Below are 26,798 nucleotides of genomic sequence, written 5' to 3'. Positions count from 1 at the left end.
GTAATTACGAATTAATTAGGATAAATAATTAGGATAATTATAGGAATCCGGGCCTTCAAACGATCGATATCCATAGTATACCCACTGCCTACTGGCTACTGTCTTCCAAACTTGTTGATCCATGGATACATTTTTTCCACCTCAATGTTTGATACGATTTGTCTTAGAGGCGCAATTTTTATTTGTATGTGCATTGAAAAGTTACAGATATTTTATTTCGTGTATCGACATACGAGCGATCTCCATCTGCCTACAACTAATTTAAAAATATCGTATTTATGCACTTGGTCGCGTTCAGTGTTCATATTTTTAAGGTTGTGCTAAGAATTAAAGGGGCCAAATCTTTTCCACCATCAGGCCAATTGTTAAAAAAACGTTTCTCATGTCTTCACTATAGAATTTCTATTTTCTATTATCAAAAAGGCGGACAAGCATAAATCCATTAAAATTTCAGGGGGCTAACATTAATAACATCATTGTGAGCGGGGGCTTCGATCCTACAAAACTAAAGAAGGAGGGGTCTTGATGGACTTATGGGGGGCTAAGCCCCATCAAGCATCCCCCCCCCCATGATTTCCGCCAATGTGGACAAGTGAGTACCGCTTTGCTGTACATTTGTTGTCAAGCATGTCGTTATAACCTTTAAGGTATGTAGAAGAAAGATAAGGAGCTCGCACTCCCGTTGACGCGCGTAAATAAAACAGACCTGTTTTCGTCTGCACGAAATAACTAATAAGGTTAACGATTTCGCCACTATAGGTCGCGCTGGTCATTCGATGTTTATACTACACATTATTTAGTCAGTAGGTACTAAAATAGCATGACAAATTAATTTAATTTGTCATGCACAATAGTGTATTAGTGACTAGTGTAGTACATGGTAAATATGTTATACCCAAAGTACTTCTTGTAACCTAAACTAATCAATATTAGTTGCAAAGAAGTTTTAGTGTCTCCAATCTCTTCTCCTGGCTTTATTCATTTTAAATATGAAAATAAAATCAAGTTCTACAATTAAATTAACATGTATAAACTAAATATTTTATTTTGAGGAAGCGTAAGTTATATTCTTAATTTAATTTACTTAAACTTCAAATACTAATGTAATTGGTAATAATAAAAGTACCTACCTAAACATGAATCTAAAGAAAAAAAGGCCCGAAATAAAATCCTTGGAAAAAGCCTCTTACCAACAAACACATTTATTTTAACATTTAACAAAATTTAATGCGAGGTTCCACGACTCTACGTAAGTAGTTAATTCTGTAACCAAAAAATCTAAAAAATATATAAACACAGTTTTTTAGTAATTTTTAGTTAAATTTAGGTAGAAATTAGATTTTTAAACGAAGAATACCGATATAAATGTTTTGTTTTAATTTAATAATATGGCTATTACCATGTACATTGTATAATATATATACTTACCTACTGATGATTAACAAGTTATATTAAATTAGTGGCCCCACAGAAATAATTAACCTTCTTCCGAATAAATATTTAAGTTGAACACTGAATATAAATAAGCGAAAATAAGAATAAAAACGGCATTTACTCAAACGTCACTTTGAAGCGCGCTATGAAAAAGTGAAAAATTATAATAAAACCATTAAATTTACCGGGCGCCAAACCAAATACTTAACGTCTTATTTTACATAAAAAAAAATTCTCCGTCAAAAGTAAATAGGTGGATAGGTAATTCGTACTATGAAAATACATTGTTTATTCAGTCGATTTAATAGATTATTTACACTCAGAAATATATTATACGCATATAAGCGTGATAGAACGCTAAAATGTGTACATTGCAGCAGCGGATAAAGAATTATGACGTGTCCGAGTGGGTCATAATAATATTATCCGAAACTTAATCAAAAGCTGAATTTTACTATGCGTGATATAATACCCACCTGTAGTATTTAATTTATCTTTTTTCACATCGACAATAATATTTATTAAACGTTAACTTATCTGAAATCGTAATAGATAACACATCAAAATATTTATTTATTTATATTATTATTTATTATTATATTAATTGGAAAATGCGTATTTGTAGATAAATTTCAGACGAGACGTCGGAAATTATTTTTCTATGTGTATATAATACGACTCAAAGTTAAAAAAAGGTGGGTAAGTGGATATCGCTCTGCTGTACAATAGATTACAAGTGGGTCACTGTATAATGGATGGTATTAAATTTGAATTCAATGATATAATATCATTGTATAAGAAAAACGATTCAGAGCGGACTGCGGAGACGGTATGTCAGTCTAGGTATAAGACATAATATTATATATGATATTAAAAAAAAAATTACCTATAATAGGTACCTATAATAAATTCCAAATTAATCATATCACAGTATCTATTAGGTACTTATAACGCGTTATACATCAACAACAAACTGTGATACTATCATAGATATATAATAGTATACTTAAGAAGTTTCAAGTATACCCACGAAATATATTATACAATCGCAATAAAATAACTAAAATAGTTATTCCAGGTTTTTAATATGTAATTTTGTCCAAATTTGAACTTAAAATGACTATAAAAATGAACTTGTAAATGTATTTTTTAGATCTTTTGGTAACAGAATTAATTACTTACGTGGAATCTTGTTCTAAATTTTAAATTCTTAGATACAAAAGTTGAACATTTAATAAATGTTTAACTACAAAATAATTATTCAAATTAAAATTTGGTAAATTTTGTCAAAATTCGATCTTTAAATGCTTATAAAAAAATTGTGCCTATGTATTTTAAATATTTTTCAACTGCTATTGTAACAATATATCAGGAGCTTTGTATTAATTTTTTACACTTTTTGGCCCTACAGATAAAACTTTATTGATATTTATAGAAAAAAAAACTAAAAAAATTGAAAACTGACCATGTCTATAAACAGCTCAAAAAGAGTCAAATTATTTTCAAAATTTTATCGTATATAGAAAATGCTAATATAAACATTCATTGAAATTTTCAAATATCTACAGTCATTCGTTTTTTAATTACAATAAAATAAGAAAATTGTCACATGAGAAATCGAGCCAATATCAAATGTTGTAAAAATATGAATTTCAAACGCTCATAAAAATTTAATTTGACTTTCTTGTAGACATTCTTTTTTTTTTTGATAATGGTAGACAATATTATGTGGAATCTTGAAATACATTTTCAAATCTTAGATTTAAAAAAAAAAATTTTTACGAATTCTTAACTCAATAATTTGCTAATTTTCGTGATTTTTACATATTTTGTCAATTTTTTAACTTTAAATGCTAATAAAAAAAAACTGTGACTAAGGATTTTTAATATTTTTCAAACTTCATTGTAACAATATAGTAGGAGCCATGTATTAAATTTTCAAGTATTTTTACTTGACGAATAAAGTTTATTTGACATTAATAGAAAAAAAAAATTGGAAACTGAAAATGTCCCTAAACAGTTCAAAACAAATCAAAATATTTTGAAAATTTTACTATGTATAGAAAATAAAAATATAAACAACCAGTGAACATTTCATGTATCTACGGTTATTTGTTTTAAAGTTACACCAAAAACCAAAATCGATTTTCTCGAAAACAGCTTTAGCGTAAAAATTCCCGTTTTTCCTTAATTTTTCTTTTGTTTTTCACGTTTTTCAAAAGCACTACTGGAAAAATTTTACTTTTGACCCCCTGAAGTACCAACTATAGATTCACTTTTCTATCAGAAAAGATACTGTTGAAGAAAATCGAAGCACTTCTACTGTCCTAAAAGGTGATGACAGACACAAAAAAAAAAACAAATAAAAAAAAAAATACACACATCATTGTAAAATCAATACATTCATCGTTTCACTCAGAATCTAAAACACACATCATTGTAAAATCAATACATTTATCGTTCCACTCAGAATCTAAAATAACGAACGTTAAGAATCATTAGTGGTTTGCACATTATCTATGTATATTATATTTTCCGTACACGACTACATTAATAATTGTATCGTGTTTGAATTGTATTGTGTTCGCGCGTATTATGGTGGTGAATTTTTAATGGTTGGTGGCAAGATTAAAGTTTAATGTATTCGCACTTTTATGTTGACTGACTTTTAAAAATAGCGAAATACATGCTGCAGTAGCGATAAAAAATAACTGACCAAAAACCTCCACTAATAGACCTATGGATAGCAGTAGAAAATAAAAATCTGTTCATTTATTTTAAATTCTGAGCGGAGCGAGAAAGCTAGTGATTTTACAATGGTGTTTTTTTTTTATATATATCCTGTATACAACATTTTTACCAGAAAGAGTGCTTCGATTACAACATATAGTACCTTATATTTTAGCAAATTGAATCAAGGTGGTACTGCAGAGAGGGCATTTGTAATGCCACGGGAAAAACTACTGACAAATTACGAAAAAACGCTTAAAATGGGATTTTAGTTTCTAACGATTTTTTATCACTGTAGCAACGAATAAAAATGTATAATATTATAATATTAATTCAACTTAAAGGCTATAATAAAAATAAAAATTTTAATAATCCAGTCTGATAAACCATCTCCGCTCAGGATTGTTTTTCTTACACAATGATATTATGTCATTGAATTCAAGTTTAATACAATCCATTATACATTGACCCACTTGTAACCTACTGTACAGCAGAGCGACATCCACTTACCCGTTTTTTTTTTTTTACAACTACAGTTTAAAAATATTTAACTGACCAAGTGTATTTTTAAATTGTTACCCTAATTTAAAATATCGTTAAACATTAATATATTTGTTGGATATAGAGGCAGCTCTTTGATACGCCTTCGCTACATCATAATTTACACAACATATCCAAACGTTGTATATGCATATCTGTTAGACATGTCTGTTGACTAATTTTTATTGGCCTTTAGGGCCCGCTCAGACCAAAGAAAAATTTGATTCGTATTTTAAGAAACTCAACATACAGAAATACAGAATAGATTCACTCTGTCAAACGTCTACAATAATAAGGAGATAAGACTAAAACTGATAACGACATGTTTGCAAATTATTTTTTGCTTCCAAAACCAAAGGCCAATGTCATAAATATAAACGTCAATTGCCATTAAAAAGAAAAAATATGGGAGGTGAGCATGCTTGGTAAATCAACTTGTATACCTACTCCAGTATTTACGAGTTATTATTTCGTAATTATTTTGCACAGTTTTATTTACTTGCCAAATTTGAATTAAAATTTATTCCGTACATAGTAACCGTAATATTCAAACATATATAGTTTCCATGTGAATGGTCAGCTATAGGTAGTAGGTACTGATAAAATAACATTTGTCTATCACTTTATAATTTATCGTTAGACGATCGCGCTCACAGTTATTACAATCTGTAACTTACCTTCGTCACTCAAAGGTCAAAACAGATATTATGTCTGCATCGAACCAGTCTGTGTTGGTCAGCACCTGCACGAGCCGTGCAAAATACTATGGTGCTATGGCCGCCAAGCGATTGACAGCATTGCATTACGGCAACATTGCAGCAGTGACGATCGAGGCGGAGAAAAATATTTCGTCGGATTTTGTGGACCGAATTCCGGAAGCTGGTCGCGGCCTGTGTGCTGGACTTGCCACTTGCCGCTCGTGAGCGGGACTTGCGGAATTATACGGCTGTTAAAATTGTAGACCCGGTGGTCGTCGGAAAAAAGGTACGACGTAGACGCCAGGCATACGTCGTGCCTTTGCCGATTTCAGCAACTCGGCCCGCCGTAGATTCAAACGAGAGTTTCTCGATCCGAGCTAAATATTACGGTGCAATGGTCGCGAAGCGCCTGAAAGCGCTGCATTACGGCAACATCGCAGCAGCGGCGATCGTGGCGGAGAAAAAGGTATCGTCAAAGTTCAGCCGTTGAAACAGTGGACCCAGAAATCACTGAAAAAACGGCACGTCATCAAATGTCTTCGTCAAGTCGATCCGTAGATTCAGACGACGAGGGCTGTCCCGGTCGTGCAGAATTTAACGTCGTCGCGGCCGTGAATCATTCCATGCCGAATATTGCGATGACGTTCGTGGTAAATGAAAACGATGTGCCATACTGTTTGAGTGGTTGAACGACAGAGTCCGGAATCCGGCTGCACCAAGTCGACGTGGACGAGCCACCAGTCGCTTGTGTGGAGATAACTGGGAAAAAGGTAAAACGGCAAAGACGCCGAACAATTTGATCGCGCACGAAAAAAATTTTTAGGCGTTTGTTGTGCTGTAGTACACCTACTGCAGATTAAATAATTATTGTAAATTGTTATGTATATGTGTATACATGTTATATATGTATAATATTATGTTCATATATGAAAATGTAAATTGTAATTTCTATACATTTGTGACTACCTATGTACCTATTATGTTTATGTATTGATAATAAAAAAAATGTAAATTTTAAATTTATTTAAATATTTAATATTATATTAACTATGTATTATGCTCATGTATTATTCCTACGCGAAGTTCTATTAATCACCAATAATATATTATGTTTATATGTTGAATAATTCAACATAGGTTTTTATTTTATGTATATTGTATTATTAATAATGTAAATGCGTAAATTTTAAATTTGTATAAAAATTAGATTACCTATGTATTATGTTTACCTATGTATTGTACCTGCACGAAATTGCTTTGATTACAAATAATAAATGTAAAATGTTTATAAAGAATAATTCAATATCGATTTCTATTTTTGATGTCAACAAAAAAAAGGTGGACAAGTGACACCCAGTCTCTGTAATTGATGTGTTAATCTGCCATCCTAAAGACAATATTACTAAGAATATTTTATGATATTACTGCTGTTAAGATAATTTATTTTACTACTAGACAATAGTATACGTAAAATAGATTACAGTAATTTTTTCCAAAAAAATTGCATTTGAAAATTTCTTTGTGTGTATACAGAAAAATAATATATACATTAATAGTTTCATGTGGGTACCCATGGGTACTGTGCACAGTAAAATTTTTAAACTATAACAATTTAACTAAAATTATTATTTGTATTAATTATACATATAGCTACATCTACAATGGCACAACACCAATTGCTCGGAACTACGCGCAGCACAATAATCGCCTGAAGAATTTTTTAGTACGTTTCCAAAATGATCACTTCTTATAGGTTTGAGTGTCAATGGCGCCGAAATAATTTTTTTTAGGTGTGGCAATGAACAATTACTTATACACACCTAACTTTTTAATAATTTAAAAATATGTTCATTGTTATTGTCAATTTAGATTTAATTTTAGAAAACATCAATTAATTTAAAATTACTATACTATTATACATTTTACTACATTTATAACGAATACAATTAATTTAAAGAAACATAATACCTAGTGTTTTATTTTTATTTTTTTTTGACATTGCTGTTTAGCAGATAAAAATGTACAAGCACTATTTTCGTTGCAGCCAATTGAAGGCGTTGGGCAATTAACTAGGAGGTTATAGTATAATTTTTTTAAGACTTCAAACTGCATGGTTATTAGCTGGTTTTTAGTTTTTACTGTAGACAACATAGGTGCAAATAGGGGGAGATTTAGGGGCTAAGCCCCCAAAAATGTCCATAGTCTTCCCAAACATTTCCTACATTTGGTTTTAAGCTTATTCAATATTATCGAAGTAAGGCCCTATTAGCCCCAAATATCAAACGCTCTTTGCGCTTATGGTAGACAATATTCCAAACCATTATTTTTAACTTGCGGTTCACTATGTCATGCGAGATGATCAAAAATGAATTTCATTTTTTTGACACTCTGCAACGGTTTGTGTGGGGGCTACGGTTGGTACGCATTTTTTCTTAGGCAGATAGATCGTCACAAAGAACCCGGGTGGTCACCCATGTGGGAGCCTGCTCGATCGCTGCACACATTACTATATTAGTGACTGAGTCCAATCACCGCGCTTCATCAGGTCACCATACAATGAACTCGAATACCAACCCCGTTAAATTGTATACTATATGTTTATATATTTACTAGTTTAAATGCTTGCCAAATGTATTATATGTATCATTTGACATATCAACAAATTGTATATAATACTACAATCCTTAATATAGCAATAGTATTGAGTAGTAACTAGTAAAATATATAATGGTATATACAGATTAGTGTAAATTGAATCATTTGTTGGTCGTTGCCACATCGATAAAATCAAATATTTAAATTACTTGATCGTCATATTATTTAAAAGGTGATTTTGAAAGGATTTAATATAGATACATGTATATTTTAGAAAATTAAGGTTTCAGAAATATAGTAAAAATATATTGGACTAGGTACGTTATGTTATTTGGTATTAGCAAGACTTAAATAGTTAACCTAACTATTAATTAATCATAGAAATAATAAACTAGGTATGTGGGATCATAATCAAATACAATTTTAATGTTTAGATAACCATGTAATCATTTAAATTATTAATTATGTATATTCTTATAATGTATCTACTAAACAGAGTGTAATAGTATAAATGAAAAAAAAAGAAAATTAAATATGTCCATATTTTATGTTCAACTAGCTGATCCCGTGCACTTCGTTGCCCGTTAAATGTACCAACTCTATATGACTCGAACTTTGTACAATTCGTTATTTAATATTCGGTGTATAGTGTTCGAAATGTATCTTAACTTTTCCGTTTCCCGGAATAAAAATTCTGATTCGCAGCAGTATATTATAAGGTAGGCAATCTACCTACGGTAGATCGCGGACCCCGTGCTGTTTGTACGTAGGTGTATGATTTAACTCTAAAGTATCAAATTTATACCAAGTTTGTCGTATTCCACCTATGGTGGATTAATATAATCAATTAATACAAAATCCTAACTTAACATAACTAATAATATCAGATGAATAAAAAAAAAACCAAATTTAACCATTCTTAAATTAGTCAGTCTTCTTCCCAGAGGTTTAATCTACACACAAACATTCATACCAAGCTGAACCAGTGCACTCCGCTGTCCGTAAAAAAATTTTGATTGTTCAACTGTTTTTGGGTGTCACTTTTTGCAATGTTCAATAATTTGATTTGGTGCTAACTTGTACCTGATCTGCCCAAATAACCAATGGAAACCAATAATAAATAAATACTGATTTCTACTGTAGACTGTAACCAATTGCAATTATTTAAAAAATAAATAAAAATAAAATTTACAATTTCCATCGTGAACCTCAAAATCCCTGTTTGAGCACCTCTTTAAAATGCAAATTTCGACAAATTATTTCTTAGTGCCCGATGAAATTATTATAAAAATCTATCCTCGAAATTTCAAGTCGATAACTAAAATAGGTTCGGCTCTGCGTTGATTATTGGTAAAGTACACTTTCCTTTATATATAGAGATTATTACCTAATAATCGTTAGAGATCAAAATATGTGTAACGGTTATTAGGTAATTTTTCATTACTCAAAATGTATAGATATATAAGATATATACATCGATAAAAAATTTGATATAGTATTATATATTATAGTAGTATATAAAATTTCAAATAGTATATATTATATTAAATTATAATAAATAAAAAATATAAAATGTATCAAAAAAGGATAATGAAAGTATTGCTGAATCAAAAAACTTAAAAATTTACCCATATACCATAAGTAATTTCATATTAGAAGTTCAAAAGTAATGAACATATAAAAATTAAAGGAACACATTTTTTTATAAGCATTTTAAATTTAAATGTTGACAAAATCCATTATAATCGCGAACATCATCAAATTATTTTGTAGGTATTTAAAAATGTATAATACAAAGTTCAATTTTTATAGTTAAGAACTTAAAGTTTAAAACAAAGTTAAAATATTTATAAATATAAGTTATAACTATATAACTATTGAAAATAATAGGTAATAATTTGGCAACAAAAAACAGCGGTAAAACAGAAATATTTACACGACACCAGTTTTGAATTAAATTTATTTTGATGTTTTTGTTGTAATTAAAAATGATTAGGTAACCTTCATGAGTTAAAATCTTAATAAAATACTTAAAGTACCTAAATTTTATATAGACCTGATATTATAATGTCTAAAATATTTCAAATATTTCACATTTTGAGGAGTCTGAATAGTACCTACCTAATAACTTATGATTATAGCAAAATTACATTAAAAATACAACATCTAGGACGTTACCAAATATGTACCTATGTGATATTTATTTATTAGATTTACCGAATTCGTTACCAAATTTATTCATTTATTTCTTTCCATTATTTAGTTGCGTTTTGTTACTTTTGTATGTATTATGATTTGTTTTCCTTTTTTTTATTATGTTTGTGTTTTTATAAAAAAAAATTTATATTAGGTATATTAACACTATTATCTATTATTATTGTCGTATTATAATACCGGACTCGACAAGAAGAATAATATGATTTCTAATATTTACTACGACAACCATAGGTGGTCTTAGGAATTGAAATTTGAAATGAATTTAGTCTCGTATAAGTCGTATACATTTTAAACATAATTTAACCAGCCCATGGTTGATGGACCTTTCACTGATAAATTATTTATCTAAAAACTATTTTTGAATAAATCTGGCTTATCAAATCTATCCTAAGTGCACCTATAATTGTATAATTAATTTTAATCAATGCAATCTAAACTACTCACCTGCAGCCACATCTTAATTGGTTGACGGAATATCACTTCACGCGTGAAACTTAGCACGGTAAGTACTGTATTGGCAGCTATTTTAAGTCGAGGAAAAATAATTCAATTAGTTTTAAACATTACTTTAATTTAAACACTAAAAAAAGTTAAATTCTTATTGGAAACAATTTACTGTCCAAATATTACAATATAAATAAATAAATTCTATTCGATTAAACAGTGTATAGGCACAATCGTCGTCAACAATAAACAATACTAGCCAACACAGTATAATATCAATGTTATATGCGACATAGTGTTTACCGTTTATACGTCATAATAATAATGGTGAAAGGAGTGGTTGAGTGGATAAAGGCGTCGGTTGCGACGCACGTCGCACACCGTCGCCGGTTCGATACTGGCCGCGGGCGGCATTTTTCTTCGGCCAAGTCATGGTATCCGGAGAAAAGTGCCACCATCCCCCACCCGGGCATGGCAGATACTTACGGGTGCCCGCTAAAAAATCTTCCAAATCCAAAAAACACACGTGTTTAAAACTTACAGTACCCTCCCCCACAGTAAAAACCACTCAATGGCCTAAGTTTCCGCAGGTTAATTAATACAAAAAAAAAAAATAATAAAAATAATAGAAGGTATATAACGTCATTAAAGGTACCTACTTCAGGTATTACTTATAGGTATATACAATAGTATATTGTGTGGCAAGGACTGGAAGTGAGCAATTTCAGAGGCGGGTGACATATGTAGCGAGTCGCAGTCGTGGGACACATTTCACTAAAGACTGAAATTTCCTTCCTACACGAACCACACGTACTATTTTTTGTCACGCTTCTGCGTTCATCGATCATGACAAGTCGGCAAAGGTACTGTAATGCACTGTGCACTATGCAGGGATATTCTATGCAACAACCAGACTATTCTACAAATACAATTTCATGAAAAAAAATTGTTTGCTCGTCATGCAGGGAGGTTAAAATATGAATATAAGATGTTTCCCACGATGTAGATAACCTAAAGGTTATGTTTGGTAAGGACCGTGGTATAGTTTTCAGTGTTGCCCCAATAACTTATTCGAGAGGAGATAACATTTTTTTTCCCCAATGATTTTTTGACAGCATACAATTTATATATAAATTTATAGATAAAGTCTCAACACAAATTAATGTGACTTTCTGGTAAGGTTTCCTTTTAACTTTTCTTTGGTAGACAGTCAAACATTTTTTGATTTTCTTAATTTTAATGAATTTTGTTAAAGTTTTAACTTTAGATCCACGTTAAAAATAATATATTGTGGATCTGTGTTCAACTTGACCTAAGGAGAAAATTATTTATCGACGATATTTAAAAATAAAAATGTTTAAAGCTCAAAAAGAGTCAATATATTTTGAATATCTTGTGAGAAATATCCTGTAAGGAAAATGCTCATATATTATATAAAAATGTTGTTAGAATATAAAGTTTTTACGATTATTCATTTTTGAGTTACAACAGAAAAACATAATCGATTTTGTCGAAAACTGGTGTTGTGTAAAAATTACTTTTATATTTGTTAATTTTATTTTTGTTTTTCACGATGCTTTTGAAAATTACTGAGAATTTTTTTTACTTTTGAGTTTTGATCCAACAAAGAACTAACTAGATTCACTTTCCTATCTGAAAAGATGCTGAGGTAGAAATTTGAACTATTTTTATTGTCATAATTATAGGTGATTGCAGACACATAATATAAAAACACAAATCGTTGTAAAATAAAATTCATTCATGTGTGCCGGGGGGCCCATCACCCGCACTATTTCAGTTGATAGGTATACTAATTGTTTTATCACTTGTAAAATAAAAATAGTAAATGTACTGTATTATCAGAGATTTTTGACTTTTTACACAATACTATTGACTATAAATACTAGAATTTATTTATTAATGGTAAAACTATTAATTAAATTATTAATTAGTTATTGGCTATTTCTAACGTTATCACACAGTAGGTACATACTGCACACTACGACACACTAAGAAGTCATCTTTATTATATTTGTACAATATATTTTTATATTTAGTATTACGATTACCCACCCTTTGACCATGTTCGTGGTTACCACCCGGTCCATTATTGCAACCATTATTGTATCCTGCAGTTTCACACAGGTGACCGGCATCACAACATTGAGTTTTGTCGGGGTCTTCAGCTCCATTGTGACTAATCATGGCGGATGGCACTTGGATCGCCGTTTCGGGTGTCATCAACATGATATTTGGCATGGAACTGTTGCATCTCATAAGGAGTGTAGGTGAAAATACATGTTCTAAACTCGAGTGCTATAAGCATACTGACTTTATTGTGTCTAAAATACCGATAGCGATACACGCGATAATACATCATAATTACATAACCGTTATTGTAGATAGCAGGTAGGTATCACTATCTATACTCAATGCTATTAGCTATGTAACAGAACAATACACTTTGGTCAGTCGAGTTGAAGTGTAAAAGCTCGCACGCCTCTTGGCCACGTTCAAATCCATGTCGTTCAATGTAATTGTTGAAGACATGACAAGAGATCGGCTCCTAGGGTTGACCGTGTTCGTGGTTACCACTTGGTCCTTTATTACAACATCCATAGCCTGCAGATCCACATAAGTGATCGGCACCGCTACATTGATTTCTAGTAGGGATTTCGACTTAGTCAGGACTGTCATGGCGGACGGCACTTGAATTTTCGTTTCAGCATTTTCAGGTGTCATCAACAATATATTTGGCGTCGAAAAGTACGGCCTAATCAATGGACTTGCCGCGTAACAGGAGCCCGCACGTCCCTTGTTCAAGTTCGTTGTATTTATTGTAATTGAAGATATCGTAGTATGAACATTATATTAAATAATAATTGATTCGTTACACAGACAATTACTCGAGATTAAAGACAAATAAATTATAGTTTAATATTAGCTCACCATTTTCTCGGATACGAGATTTTATATGCTTATTATGTCGGAATACATTTAAATTCAAATTGAGCCAGTTAATTAAATACGAGAATATACAGAGAGATTTTAAGATTTACCAGCATGCCCAACCTAATTTTTTTCTTTAATAATATATGTATTCAAATTATAATTTTAAATATGCTCATAGACCATATTATTATTTTAAATTGTCATAGGTACAAATAGGAGGGGGGCTTAGGGGGTATTAGCACCCTCTAATAATTTATGTGTATATGTGTCAAAACTTCTTACAACAACAAACAAAACCAAAAACAGTTTATCATCAGACATGAGGGTATCAGAGTATAATGAATGAAACAATATACAATAAAAAACCTATACGTTACACCCCACTCGCGGAACGTCGAGATCGCGATTGCCAGCGTCGCGCGCTCGCGGTTTTGGAAACGCGAGACCATCTGACGGCACGGCGCGGGCCCGGCGGCTGCGGTCGCCCCAGAAGCGACGGACGACGGCGATGGCCAGTTGTAACAGTGCGGGCAACTATACACCACCCCGACGGTCCACGAAGGCGACTCGTAACGGCGACGGCGGAGAGACTGCAAAACACAACGGTTGAGCGATAGAGCTGAGCTAGAATTTGGACGTCAGCATCGCCGGACTTTGATGGAAATAAATAACGTTTCGAGGTACGCCACGCCGATGCGCGACCCCAGGACGGCCACCGGGTGGTGACGCAGTCGAGTCAGGGTGAAAATCACGGGGAGTATCAGAACCGCGGTGCGTTGCTCACCTCCCATTTTCGCCCAGTGGCAATCGGTCGAGTCATGTCTTCGGTCGCCGCCGATTTCGTATCACCATTCCGCTGCCTTTGCTTGCTCAGTGTTTTTGGTCATCGTCACACATCGGTCATCTTCAGCACCTGCTCACCGTTGAAGCGCACGACATCGCGCACTATAGCCGCTCGCTGTCAACCCGTCTCGTCGCTCCCGTGGCGGTCGCGGGTCGGGCCTCGCCCGCTGTCATGATGGTCGTTACCCGTGAGTAAACGCGCCGGCGATTACACTCCTCCACCCGCAAGATAGGCCGTGAGAACGTGTAGAGGTGGCCAGTGGCCTTATTGCTTTAAGCAAGCACCTCGCCATCACGTACCACTCCCCCTGCTTATTGTGTCTTGTCTGGTGTTTTATTTTTTTTTTTTTTTTATTACTTTCCTATTTCCTAATCCTTCAAAATGTAGGCCACTTTGAGCCATTCATTTCTAAATTTTTGATTACACTTTGACTATTTAATACCTACGTTATAAAATTAAATTTGTTTAATATACACAATAAAAGTTTCTTTTTTAACGTATTAGAGTGTATTTGTATATTTATTTATTTCAAGAAAATAATGGGCTCCACTGAATATGCCCCAGTGAAGGCCCATGCAAAGTTAACTACTAACAATTTTTTTGTTACGCACCAAATATCAATAAAATATTATAATATTGATATGTATTTTTGGTCAGGTGAATGTATAATAATTAATAGATAACATGGGCACTATAAGACTTTTACATATAATATTATGGTATTATACATTTTACCATACGCACTCAGCACTGGCATTTTATTTTTTTTTAAATAGTAATAACTACAAATAGTTCCTACCATAGTGTAATACTCTATAATTCCTACCAGAAAAGATGCTGATTTAATAGTTATCAAAGCATTTTTACTAGGTACCCCAAAAGGTGATGACAGACACAAAAATAAAAAAGCGGGTAAGTGGATGCCGCTCTTTCAAAACTTGATTTAATTTAATTAAACTTAATTTGGTTTAACTGTGGTTTAACCATAGACATTTTGATATATATATTAACCATCACTCAATAACCATGACAAATAAGATAGGTATGTCCATAACAAATCTTATTTGTCATGCAAATAACCACAGTGACTTTTTGATTCAAATCGTATGCCGTGTAGAGGTGTGTAGTTCATGAGTTGTTTGAGTTGAATGAGTTGAATCAGTGTGAACCGAATCAGCAACTCACAATTCACATGACTCGGTAACCACTGTCGTCTGTCAATGGGAATTTCAACTCACGATGATTCAACTCAATACTCATACTGGTTACTTAACTACTTACTTGGTTAACCGTAATAGTTTAATGGTAACAAGTCTTTTGAAAATATTGTATTACATTATTTGATGCCATCTCAAAACAACATAAAAAATTTAATTTTTTACTATTTAGTATGTTTTATTATAATTTTTTTTTACTTTAACTATAAAAATTATAACTATAAAAAATATGAAAAAACATTTTTTTTATTTTGTTTTGAGATGACAGCAAATAATGTAATACAATATTTCAAAAGACTTGAAAGTTTCGAAATAACGAGTAGGTATACACTTAAGTGGATCACCATATCAGTAGGTACCTATACTGGCTATACTATATTAATATAATAGTATATTTAACTGTATAATATGTAATATGTACGTATTTACTATATATATTTATGTATATTGTCTTATTAATTATTTATTATCAATTATCAATTAGATATTCAAAACTTTGAGATTAATTCAAAATTTCAAACACGCTTGAGAGTTGAGAGCTGTGGTCTGTGAATCAATTATCAATATGATTTAGGACCTCGTTGGAATTTGGTAACCATATATGAATTGAGAATTGTTAAAGAGTTGAGAGTTGATTTGATGATTCAACTCATTTAAGTGAGTTGAGTTGTATGAGTTGAATCATCTAAGTGAGTTGAAATTCCCACCACTAATGCCGTGTGATAACGTTTTTCTGATGGGTCGTTGGCACGATCACGGACTACTAGTAGTCCGTGGCACGATTAAAGATAGTATCTAATAGCTATAGCCGTGGTACTTACCATCATGACAAAATAAATTTATTTTGTCATGGTTACCATGATGATAAGAGATTAAAATTTAAAATTTGATAGGTATTATTTAGAATTAACTATTAAGATAACAAGACGTGTATACTAAATAGTAAATACTAAAGTAGTTAAGTTAAAACCACGATTTAAGATAGTAATATTTAATATTTAATAATATTTGTATTTTGAATTTTTACAATATACTAAATTTCTCAAGATGTGAATGAACTTAAATAAACTACAAAATAAAAATTATGTCATATTATGTTAAAAAATAGATAAAGGAAGTAAACTATTTTCCAAATTAAGGTACAGTTTATATGTTATTAAATGTTGTTAATTTTTTAGTTTCGAAGAATATGTAGCATATTACTATTTTTCTGTAGTTTTAATTTAAAAAACTGTTGTACTACTGAGTCATCAATTCTAATTTATCTGTAAAGTAGAGTTCGCTTATTACGATTCCGAATATAACAATATTACATGTACGATTCCCAGCCATGTACTTAGTTGGTTTTAAATCTCACGTCCAGTATGTTTTGTAGTTGGATATAACTATATCTGATTCACTAGGTACCTTGAAGATCGTTTAAGTGGATTCTACTGTAATTTTTAACTTCTGGTGGGTCAATTTGGCTTGAAATAAAGTTAGAGTAACACTAAAAATCACTGTGTCTATATGCCGAACCATGGTTGTTATCATAGTGTACGCGGAATAATCTCCAGACTTACCTCTGCAATTTTATAACAATTTGATTAACACACAAAATATAACAATAATTTGTTCTATTAACACCTTAAATAATATGTAACTCAAACTAAATAATGTATATACCATTGTATATCATCTATAGCTGTGTTTCTCAACCTGGAGGTCGCTAACTTATTATTTGGGGGTCACATATGAATTAAAATTTAACGTTTAATACATTTTTTTAATTAAAAATAACTATATAATTATATGTATTTTATGCTGTGTACAATGTACGGTACTTTTACTTTTAATTATTAATAAAAATCTATATTCTATACGCGTATATAAAAAAAAGGAAGGGGGTCGCTAAAAAATTGAAATTCAAAAATGGGTCGCCACAGTAAAAAGGTTGAGAAACACCGATCTAAAGTATATACCAACAATGTAGGTCCTACATGATACATTTTATCAGAAAATTAGACCGATAATTAAAATTTACTTAGTAAAAACTTTTGAATTAGGTTCAGTTGCATATATCTAAGTAATCATGGATCCTGCTTTGCTGAGAGAAAGAGAATTATTCAAACTTAAAGCTTCAGCTATTCCTGTGTAAGCACATTATTATAATACAATTATATTATTTTATTCAAATAATAATTTTACTATTACTATAAACTGTTTATATTGTGCTATCATTGTAGAGTTGAAAAAAGGTTAAGAGAAGACAATAGCAACAAAGATGATTTTAAAAGGAAATCAAAACCATTACCATCTATGCCAAGACCACCTTCGCCCCCAAACACTTCAAGTTCATTGAAGTATAAATTGTTTCGTATAGATGTATTGAACATAATTTTAACAACTAATATTTTTAATTAATACTATAGTAGCTACAAGTCATATGGGCAAAGTTCTCAGTATAAATTTGGTGTGCTAACCAAAATAGTTAAGTATATTAGAGCTCGACATCAGGATGGAGATGATCATCCGTTAACATTAGATGAATTACTGGACGAAACTAATCAATTAGATGTGGGAACTAAAGTGAAAACGGTACTTATATAATTAACTAATTATAATATTATGTTTATATTAAAAATTAAAAATCAAATTTATATCATCATTCATATAATAATATATGAAGTGGTTAGAAACTGAAGCACTACCAGGCAATCCTAAAATCGAACGTACACCTGATGGAAAATATATGTTCAAGCCTCCTTATAAACTTAAAGACAGAAAAGCTTTGTTAAAATTATTGAAACAACAAGATTTGAAAGGTTTAGGAGGAATTATGATGGACGATATTCAAGAATCATTACCTAACTGTGAAAAAGCACTCAAAGTAAAAACTAAAATGAATTATAAAAGTTTTGTTGTACATTTTATTTATAAAATGTATGTAATTAGGTAATTAATATACACTTATTTTTATAACAGCATCTACAAAATGAAATATTATATGTTTGTCGGCCTGGGGATAAAAAAAAAGTTATGTTTTACAATGACAAATCCGCAACTATTGATATTAATGAAGATTTTAAAAAAATGTGGAGGAGTATTGCAGTGGAAAATATGGACGATGAAAAGATCGAGGAACATTTAGAGAAACAGGTACATGAAAAAATTAAATTTTTAAAAGAATATACTGAATTTTACATAAAATATTTTTTTAGGGTATAAGTTCCATGCAAGATAATGGTATCAAAAAAGTAAATCATGTAAAACGGAAAAAACCAGTGACCAAGAAAAGATTATCAAAGAGACCAAGGGATAATGAACATTTAGCAAATGTGTTGGAAGATTATGATACATTGTAATTCTTTGTATAAGTATGATTATTAATTTTTTATTGTACATAAAATAAAAAAAAAAATTGTATACTAATTATTATTTGTTAAAAAGTGCTCAATTATATTATCAATATCTGAAACAGCTTTTAGTCGTATAGGTACTGTTCCTAAGCTCACTAGTTTATCCGGTCTTTCAGCTTCTTCAATTTTAGTAAGACTGAATAATTCCTAGAAAAATTTCAATAACATAAACTAAAGTTTTAGATTACAAATAAATCAAGTCACCTTGTGATGTTTATCCTCATTGGCTTTTAATAATTCATATTTTTTTTCATTAAAGATTAAAACAACACGCCCAGATCTATAATATTGAAGTTTTCCTATTGGTTTGGACTTAAAAACAGCTTCTGAATCATTCTGGAATTAAATATTCCTGATTTATAATATTCATTAATATTCATATTATTTGTATCGTAATAATTACTTCAGTTTTTAAATGGCCATTAAATTCCATTTTTATAGGTACTTCTGGTTTTATTTTGGCTGATATTACATCATTATCATTATTTTCTCTTAAATCAATATTTGCAATCTTTGGGTGAATACTAAATGAACTGTCATAGAACTAATAAAAATCAAACAATTAATATATAACTTGCACTAATTATAATTAATAGTTCGATCAAAAAACATCGCTAATATCACATAATCCAAACACGGACTAAGAATAAACTGGAAACAAATTGGCATGCAGGTAAAACCAGGTTGCCTAAGTTTTAAAGTTTTGTATGGGAGATATATCTATATTTTATATCAAGCTACATATATTCATTATATAAACTAGATGATGAATATAGGTACCGTTTGATACATACATGCTTTAACCCCCCCCCCCTCCCAGTGTACAAGACTATTTTAAAACTTAAGCGGCCAGGTAATATGGCTCTGGTTTCCAGTCTATTTTATTTTGTCCATGCCTCCAGAGCATGAATAACCTTGCTTCAGAGGCAACTACTAAGTACTAGCGATTATATTATCAGGTTGCCTGATCGAACTAACTTTTAATTCTTAATCAATGTCTAAGTATAAATATATTTTGATAAATCAAGTAGTAATAACCTGCAAAGTAATTAATAATTCAGGAGAAATTAATTCACTTAATGAAGGATATATATTCTTCTGGAATGGATATTCTAAACTCATTTCAGACTTAATTTGTGGTACCCTATCTAAAACAAATGCTATTAGATATTTTCAAGTTAAAATTAGTACATTTTTTTGGTACCTTTTCTGAAATATGGTAATCGAACTGGTCCATGAGACTCATCTATGGGGTCATCCACATCAAATTGGGTATTTTCTAACATTTGCATTTCTTGTATGCTTTGACAAGCTTCTTTTTTCATCTAAGACAATTTTAACAGACACTCCAAATAAAAACGCTCAATACAAACCAAATATCATTATTAATAATACTCACATAAGATCCTGAACTATTGAAACTACCGAGGTTTGAATAAGATCGAAAACCAGATGATAATCCCATGCGTGATGGACCTGATCTACCCTGGCTTGTTGCGCTCATGTTAGAAAATACACTTTGTACCTAAAAATAGAACCCAATATTATAATTCTACATTAAAAATAATAGACACTAAAAATTAAATGTTATTTCTTTAAAAAAAAAATAATTTTCGTTTATTTATTGATCTATTGGTTATTTATGCTACTTGAATTTTGATTTTATAAAATGTAATTTTTAAATACAAAATTAAAGATAATTCTTTTTAAATTTAAATTAATAACTAATAGATAATGTTAGCAGTGGTGTATTTAGGAATTTAAGGATAGGGGCAAGACATATTTGCCCCCTCCCCCCTCAACAGTAAACGTATTTAGTAATATACTGTATATAATATATTATATATACTAATTTAAAATTGTAATGTTACATTCAACAAGGAAGGTATAATTAGACATTTAAACAACATTTTTGTACCAGTTAAGAGTGAAAAAATATTATAAATAAAATAGTAAATCTTTCAAAATACCTACATGTGTGACGACAAACGAATAATTTGTTAAATAAAAATAAAAATTTGCCGCCCCTCTAAATCTTTAAAAATTTGCCGCTTTGGGCAACGGGACCCATAGCCCCTACCTAAATACGCCCCTGAATGTTAGTAGTATTTAATAATATAGGTAATCAATGATAATACTTAATTATAAATATAAACCTGTGTTGTAGATCTTTCTTTAGTTTTTTTTTGTTTTTGTGCTGACGATAATTGAGCACTTGTATTAGCATCATGTTCAACTTTGACTTCTACTTTAGATAGTTGATCTGAATCTTTGGTTACAATTCTAGGAAAAATATTTTAATGTTAATTACATATATTTTATTACAAAATGGTCAATTTTTTTTTTAAATATAATTTTATATAATAAAATATTATATTTTTTAATATTAATGTTTAATAACTATTAGGTATAGTGATAGCTTTCTGGTCGTAGAAATGTAGAATTATTCATTTGTAAGGTTAGATTATTTTTGAACAGTTAAATCTCCAACTATAGTATTTGGAGATGTAGACAGGTTAGCATTGTATAGGTTAAAGAGCATGTGAACAATTACTGTTCTTTGAGAAACATACTCTGCAATTTTGGTAATGGGATGAGAAAAGTCCAGAGGAATATTGTTCCTTTTCCTTTATATACAATTTGGTTATTTGAAAGTTTGACTGTGGAAATAAATATTTTAACTTGAGTATCGAACGGACTTGGATGCTATACCTAGTGCTCAAGTACCTGCACCACAGAATAAATAAGCACAATTATTATGTCCTTGCTCTACGTCCAGGAAAAGCCATTTTTTTCTGAGGATATTTTATCACCTAATCTGTAGATGTGTCGTATTGTTGTGTTCCTAAATGCACATTGGGAATGAGGTAAGATTTTTTCAATAGATGGTAAAATGAGCTAGGTACAGCAAGATTTTTTTAAATATTCAGAAAAGTATAAAAGTAAATTTATTGGCCTGTAATATTGAGGAAAATCTGTCAATGAAATAATTAATTAACCTTTTATATCCTAAATTTGGTGTAAATGAAAGTTTTGCTGCCCCAAATTTGGGTAAATTTTTCGAACGTTTATCCATTTCAACTTATAATTTCATTTAATTGCTCAGCAGTTGTTTAATTCTGTAACAGACAAATTACAGGCATATTTTATTAATAATTAATCAAAATATTATAACATGAACAAACTCCATAATCATAATAACGTTCATTTTGTTGCATACATTTGAACTAAGTCTTACTTACTAGGTATCTCGTAACTCTTAGCTTCGTACTTAGTTTTAAACTAAAAACTGACAACGAGACATATGATGTATGAAGCATGTATGAACTATGAAGCAATAAGCATCATGGGACATGGACCAAGCATTTATTATCTATATATGTGAGAAATTGTGTTATCAAAATCATAACATGATAAGATATGAATTATCTATAATCACGACTTAAGATAGTACTATCTTAAATCGTGCCTATAATAGGTCTATGGTTAATCTCACAGATTTTGGACTTTGGAGGTTATGTTGACTGATATGGCCATTTTTTAAATTAGTAAATAAAATTTCAAAACATCTTATTTTTTGTTTTAAATAATAAATAACAATATGAATTAGGTTTATTATTATTATGTTTAATGTTTATTATAGGATAATAATATCTAAGACAGTAAATAATGCAATTTACCCAAAACAAATCGATAGATTTATAAATTGTGTACAATTATGTCAAAAGAACCCAGCACTAGCAAGGAGAAACGGAAGAATTTGCGTAAAGACGACGGTTCTAAAATACTGAAAGTCCTGACATTATATGAATACCTCATCAAACTTCCAGAAGCCGTTCAAGATCGGCTATACAGTCATCCACCGACTTGCCTAACAGTGTTTAGAGTGTTACCTGACATTACGCAGCAGTTCACTTTACGTATATTATTCATCGAACAGCCAGTACCGCAATCAGTTCTTTCATCCTGGGTACCGGCTAATTATTCCCGTGAACTTGACGAATCTATAGAGGTAGCCACCAATTTACACATATGGAAATTAACCAGTGTATCTGGCGGCCTCAAGGGATGGATTCTAAATTCTACGTTCAAGAAGAAACTCAAAGTGGCCCTTATGGGAGGTGGCCGTTCTACGGTACCCAACAGCGATATGACGGCTGATCCAAAAGCAAGAGATATAGACTTTTTAGATTCATATGCGTATGAACGGTGGGAATGCATATTACATTATATGGTTGGTTCTAAACATGAAGGTATATCATCAGATGCAGTCAGAGTGTTACTAAATGCAGGTCTTATGGTAAGTGACAAATGCCAATATTATGATGTAAATTTGTTAGGTATTCAATGACATTTTATTTTAGGTCAGAGACACGGATGATAGTCCAGTTATTACATCGACGGGATTTCAGTTTCTACTGCTGGATATGGCCACTCAAGTATGGTATTTTATGCTCCGCTATATGGAAACAGTTGAATCGAGGGGTCTTGATCTTGCTCAATGTCTGACATTCTTGTTCCAAATACATCTTGGTACTTTAGGATGGGATTATATAACAGATGAAATGTCTGAAAACCTTCAAGCGTTTTTACAACATCTTCGAGAATTTGGATTAGTTTACCAAAGGAAACGTAAAGCTGGACGTTTTTATCCTACTCGATTAGTAATTGAAATGGGGCAAGGAAATAGCCGTACTTCAGAACGAATGAAAAATAAAGAACGTTATATTGTTGTAGAAACCAATTTTCGGATTTATGCTATGACTGATTCTGATCTAAAAGTTGCCTTAGTTGCATTATTTACTCATATGCTATACAGGTAATAATTATTATTATGATAGTTTAAATATATATTATTATAACCTCTGGTGTTTTAGATTTCCAAACATGTCCGCTGGTATACTAACAAGAGATTCAGTTCGAACAGCATTACGTAGTGGCATTACTGCTGCACAAATAGTGAGATTTCTTACTGTTCATACACATCCACAAATGCAAGAGTGTGGGATGCCACAAACTGTAATTGATCAAATTTATCTGTGGGAAAATGAAAGAAATCGACTAACATACACAGATGGTGTGTTATATAGCAATATAAATACACCTAATGATTATGAAACAATAAAAAATTATGCTGCTGATATTGGGGCATTGGTGTGGTGTGATGAAAGAAGAAGAAACATTGTTGTAAGCACTGATGGACACGATGACGTAAGAAAGTTTTGGAAAAAACAACCAAAATCTGATCCATTTTAAGTGTAACAATATTCTGTACACAATATTAAATTGTCCATTATTGTGTATGATTTGAGTAATTAGATTATTAATTTAATAGCACTAATAGTTCAACAGCCAAAGTATGGTTAGTTATAATTGCAACAGAGCAATAATAATTTTGTACATATAATTCATAATTAAATTGTCATACTAAAAAATATTATGTATTTATTTATTCTATATAATATGTATTATCTTTTAAATAAAAATGAATTTTTTTTTAATTTTGATATGGTGTTGTTTTTAAAACTTAATCAATTTAATACATATTACATAAAAATATAAAATACATTCTTGAATAAATAGACAAGACAAAAAATAAAACATTATCATACTCATATATAATTAATTTAATTACGGATGTAACATGAACATAAATAAAATAAAATGTGCACAATAAGTATGGTGTTACTAATAAATACACAAAAATAATTCAATATAAATGTATAACATTATAATATTATTGTATATAGTTTATAAAAAATAGTGGTACTTGTCTTTATTATCTTTATATTATAATTCATTATGAAGTGATCATTTTTAACATACAAGGTGATTCACCAAGCATGCTCGCCCCTAGTTGTGGTCCTTTATTAATGAATTTATTCAAATTTAGATTTTTGGAATTTGCATCTTCTAAGGACATTCCTTAAATAGCACAAAATATTTAAAAATTTGAAAATATAAAAGTATATTAGTCTTAAGTCTTTAAGTATAGTTAAAAATGCGAAAAATCAGATTTTGAATAACTGCAGTATTAAAGAAAAAAAAAGAGTGAGCATATTATTTGGTGAATCAAACTATAAATAATACAATAATTATATAATAAATAATATTACTGCAATATTAATATTGCATAAAATTACAGGTCGATTACTTATAATTTAAGATAAATCTAATTCATAGATATACTATAAGATAAAACTAAGTCTTGTTTTATTAAATTGTAAATAAAATAACAATAATAATTATTTCTAGAGATCATCAGAAAAAAATCAGTTATACATTTATAATATTGTTCTGTTTTCACATTTGTTAATAACTTCCAATTATTGCAATATTATGAATTTGTAAATTTTTATAAAATAACCAATCTGTTTATTTATTTATTAAATGAAACATACTGATTCCTTATAAGTAAATGAATCTTTATGTTATGTGGGTTGTTAATATTATTATACAATGGTGTTGCCTTAAAAAATTTAAACTAACGGCTAACAATACATAGTTAAGTATTCAGAGATATTACAGATGTTTTTTAATAAATTTTATTTTATTGGTAAACATAGTTACATCATTGTTCGATTCCAGAGCTTAAATAAGATACTTAATCGCAATACCTATTCTATCCACTATCAAAGTTATATTATATTTAATGTATTCTTAAATTTGGATTGTCGTATGTGGGTAGTCCTTAATATATTATACCTATGGAAGACAATATGATTGTTTTATATGAAAAATAAACTATGATAATAAAATTAAGATACAATAGATAATAAAATAGATTATTGATTAAATATTGACAAAAATTCAATTATATTTTCTGAAAATTGGAACCAAAATCTAAATTACTTTAAAAATCAACACTTGAGCGTCTATTCATAAGTTTTAAATAATAACAAAGAAATAATAATACATTTATGTCATGCATAGAATCAATAATCATTTAAGAGGATAAAATAATATAGTTAAATGTAGTTCTTAAATTAGTTCATTTTGCTTCCAAGGCCTTACATCGTATCTTACCCTGTATTATTGCACATTATTATCATAACTATAACTTAGAACTATTACATATTTTAATAACAATTATTGAATTAATCTCAACATTCTCACGAATAAAAAAAAAAATATACATAAACATATAATAAGTTGCAGTTAACAAATGACTATAGGTACAATAAAAATTCTATAAACAAAAAATAATACAAATAAGCGACAATTAACATATTTTAAACAAATAATAATGTATGCAGTTAATAAAAAATTAACAGATTACCTATTCAACAGTAAAACCACAAGTTTCTTCAACTGCTTGGCTGAGTTTGTCAAGCAATCTTTGTTTACTCTCATATTTTGGCAAATCAAGACGGTTAAAGCAGGTATGCGCTTTGGGGAGATTATCAGTAGGTACATCAGTCAAGTGTATGGTAAACAAACGAGGCCCAGCTGCTCCAGTTGACCCTTAATTAAAATATATTATGTGTCAATAGATGCACATTAATTATTCCTATTAAATAAATCATTATTTACCTTGAAGTGCCTTAAAACCTTGAAGAGGAACTCTAGAACTTCCAGTAACAAATTGTAACAGCCTGAGACGCATTTCTTGACTATAGTTTTGTTCAATTATTTCCCAAAACCATTTCACCACAGGCATATCTGATGCACAATGCTGAATATAAAATATGAAATAATATTAATTTGAGAATATTTTTAACTGTTAGAT

At 30.3% G+C, this 26,798-nt stretch overlaps 5 protein-coding genes across 5 annotated transcripts in view; 2 read left to right on the top strand and 3 right to left on the bottom strand.

The window, feature by feature from the left end:
* The window catches only part of LOC100167249 (protein takeout-like), a 38,808-nt gene extending 27,984 nt beyond the window's left edge, over positions 1-10,824 (bottom strand). The window contains exon 1 of the mRNA XM_029488564.1: positions 10,659-10,824. The gene's annotated coding sequence lies outside the window, so the exon portion shown is untranslated. The remainder of the gene's footprint in view (positions 1-10,658) is intronic.
* A 5,803-nt stretch (positions 10,825-16,627) lies between these two features.
* LOC100162847 (transcription initiation factor IIE subunit beta-like) lies at positions 16,628-19,128 on the top strand. The gene is given in 7 exon segments (NM_001162080.2): positions 16,628-16,810; positions 17,717-17,804; positions 17,897-18,013; positions 18,083-18,248; positions 18,340-18,540; positions 18,636-18,809; positions 18,872-19,128. Coding segments are annotated over 6 exon segments (864 nt in total). The 5' UTR covers positions 16,628-16,810; positions 17,717-17,742; the 3' UTR covers positions 19,016-19,128.
* Positions 18,992-22,433, bottom strand: LOC100165558 (uncharacterized). Its single transcript, NM_001168675.1, is given in 9 exon segments — positions 18,992-19,216; positions 19,274-19,405; positions 19,473-19,613; positions 20,108-20,217; positions 20,274-20,394; positions 20,469-20,594; positions 21,226-21,352; positions 22,069-22,188; positions 22,312-22,433. Coding segments are annotated over 8 exon segments (972 nt in total). The 5' UTR covers positions 22,146-22,188; positions 22,312-22,433; the 3' UTR covers positions 18,992-19,078.
* A 152-nt stretch (positions 22,434-22,585) lies between these two features.
* LOC100160821 (general transcription factor IIH subunit 4) lies at positions 22,586-24,573 on the top strand. The gene is made up of 3 exons (XM_001945952.3): positions 22,586-23,369; positions 23,434-23,888; positions 23,947-24,573. Exons 1-3 carry the CDS (start codon positions 22,788-22,790, stop codon positions 24,323-24,325), a joined length of 1,416 nt encoding a protein of 471 aa, XP_001945987.1. The 5' UTR covers positions 22,586-22,787; the 3' UTR covers positions 24,326-24,573.
* Positions 24,574-26,237: 1,664 nt separating this feature from the next.
* Positions 26,238-26,798, bottom strand: part of LOC100167591 (E3 ubiquitin-protein ligase SMURF2) — a 5,245-nt gene continuing 4,684 nt past the window's right edge. The window contains exons 13-14 of the mRNA XM_029486384.1: positions 26,603-26,768; positions 26,238-26,533 (exon numbers count right to left, since the gene is read on the bottom strand). Coding sequence (XP_029342244.1) covers positions 26,349-26,533; positions 26,603-26,768 — 351 coding nt within the window. The 3' untranslated portion in view covers positions 26,238-26,348. The remainder of the gene's footprint in view (positions 26,534-26,602; positions 26,769-26,798) is intronic.

Source organism: Acyrthosiphon pisum, chromosome A1 (assembly GCF_005508785.2).
Source record: "Acyrthosiphon pisum isolate AL4f chromosome A1, pea_aphid_22Mar2018_4r6ur, whole genome shotgun sequence".
Classification (NCBI taxonomy): domain Eukaryota; kingdom Metazoa; phylum Arthropoda; class Insecta; order Hemiptera; family Aphididae; genus Acyrthosiphon; species Acyrthosiphon pisum.
The sequence above is the reverse complement of the archived record's forward strand: the minus strand, read 5'-3'. Positions and strand labels throughout refer to the sequence as shown.

What these genes read in the sequence shown, in the direction of transcription:
- LOC100160821 (XM_001945952.3), top strand. Translation starts at nt 22,788, where the DNA reads ATGTCAAAAGAACCCAGCACTAGCAAGGAGAAACGGAAGAATTTGCGT. An exon ending in TACTAAATGCAGGTCTTATG is followed by an intron (nt 23,370 to 23,433) that starts GTAAGTGACAAA and finishes ATTTTATTTTAG; the next exon opens with GTCAGAGACACGGATGATAG. An exon ending in TTTACTCATATGCTATACAG is followed by an intron (nt 23,889 to 23,946) that starts GTAATAATTATT and finishes CTGGTGTTTTAG; the next exon opens with ATTTCCAAACATGTCCGCTG.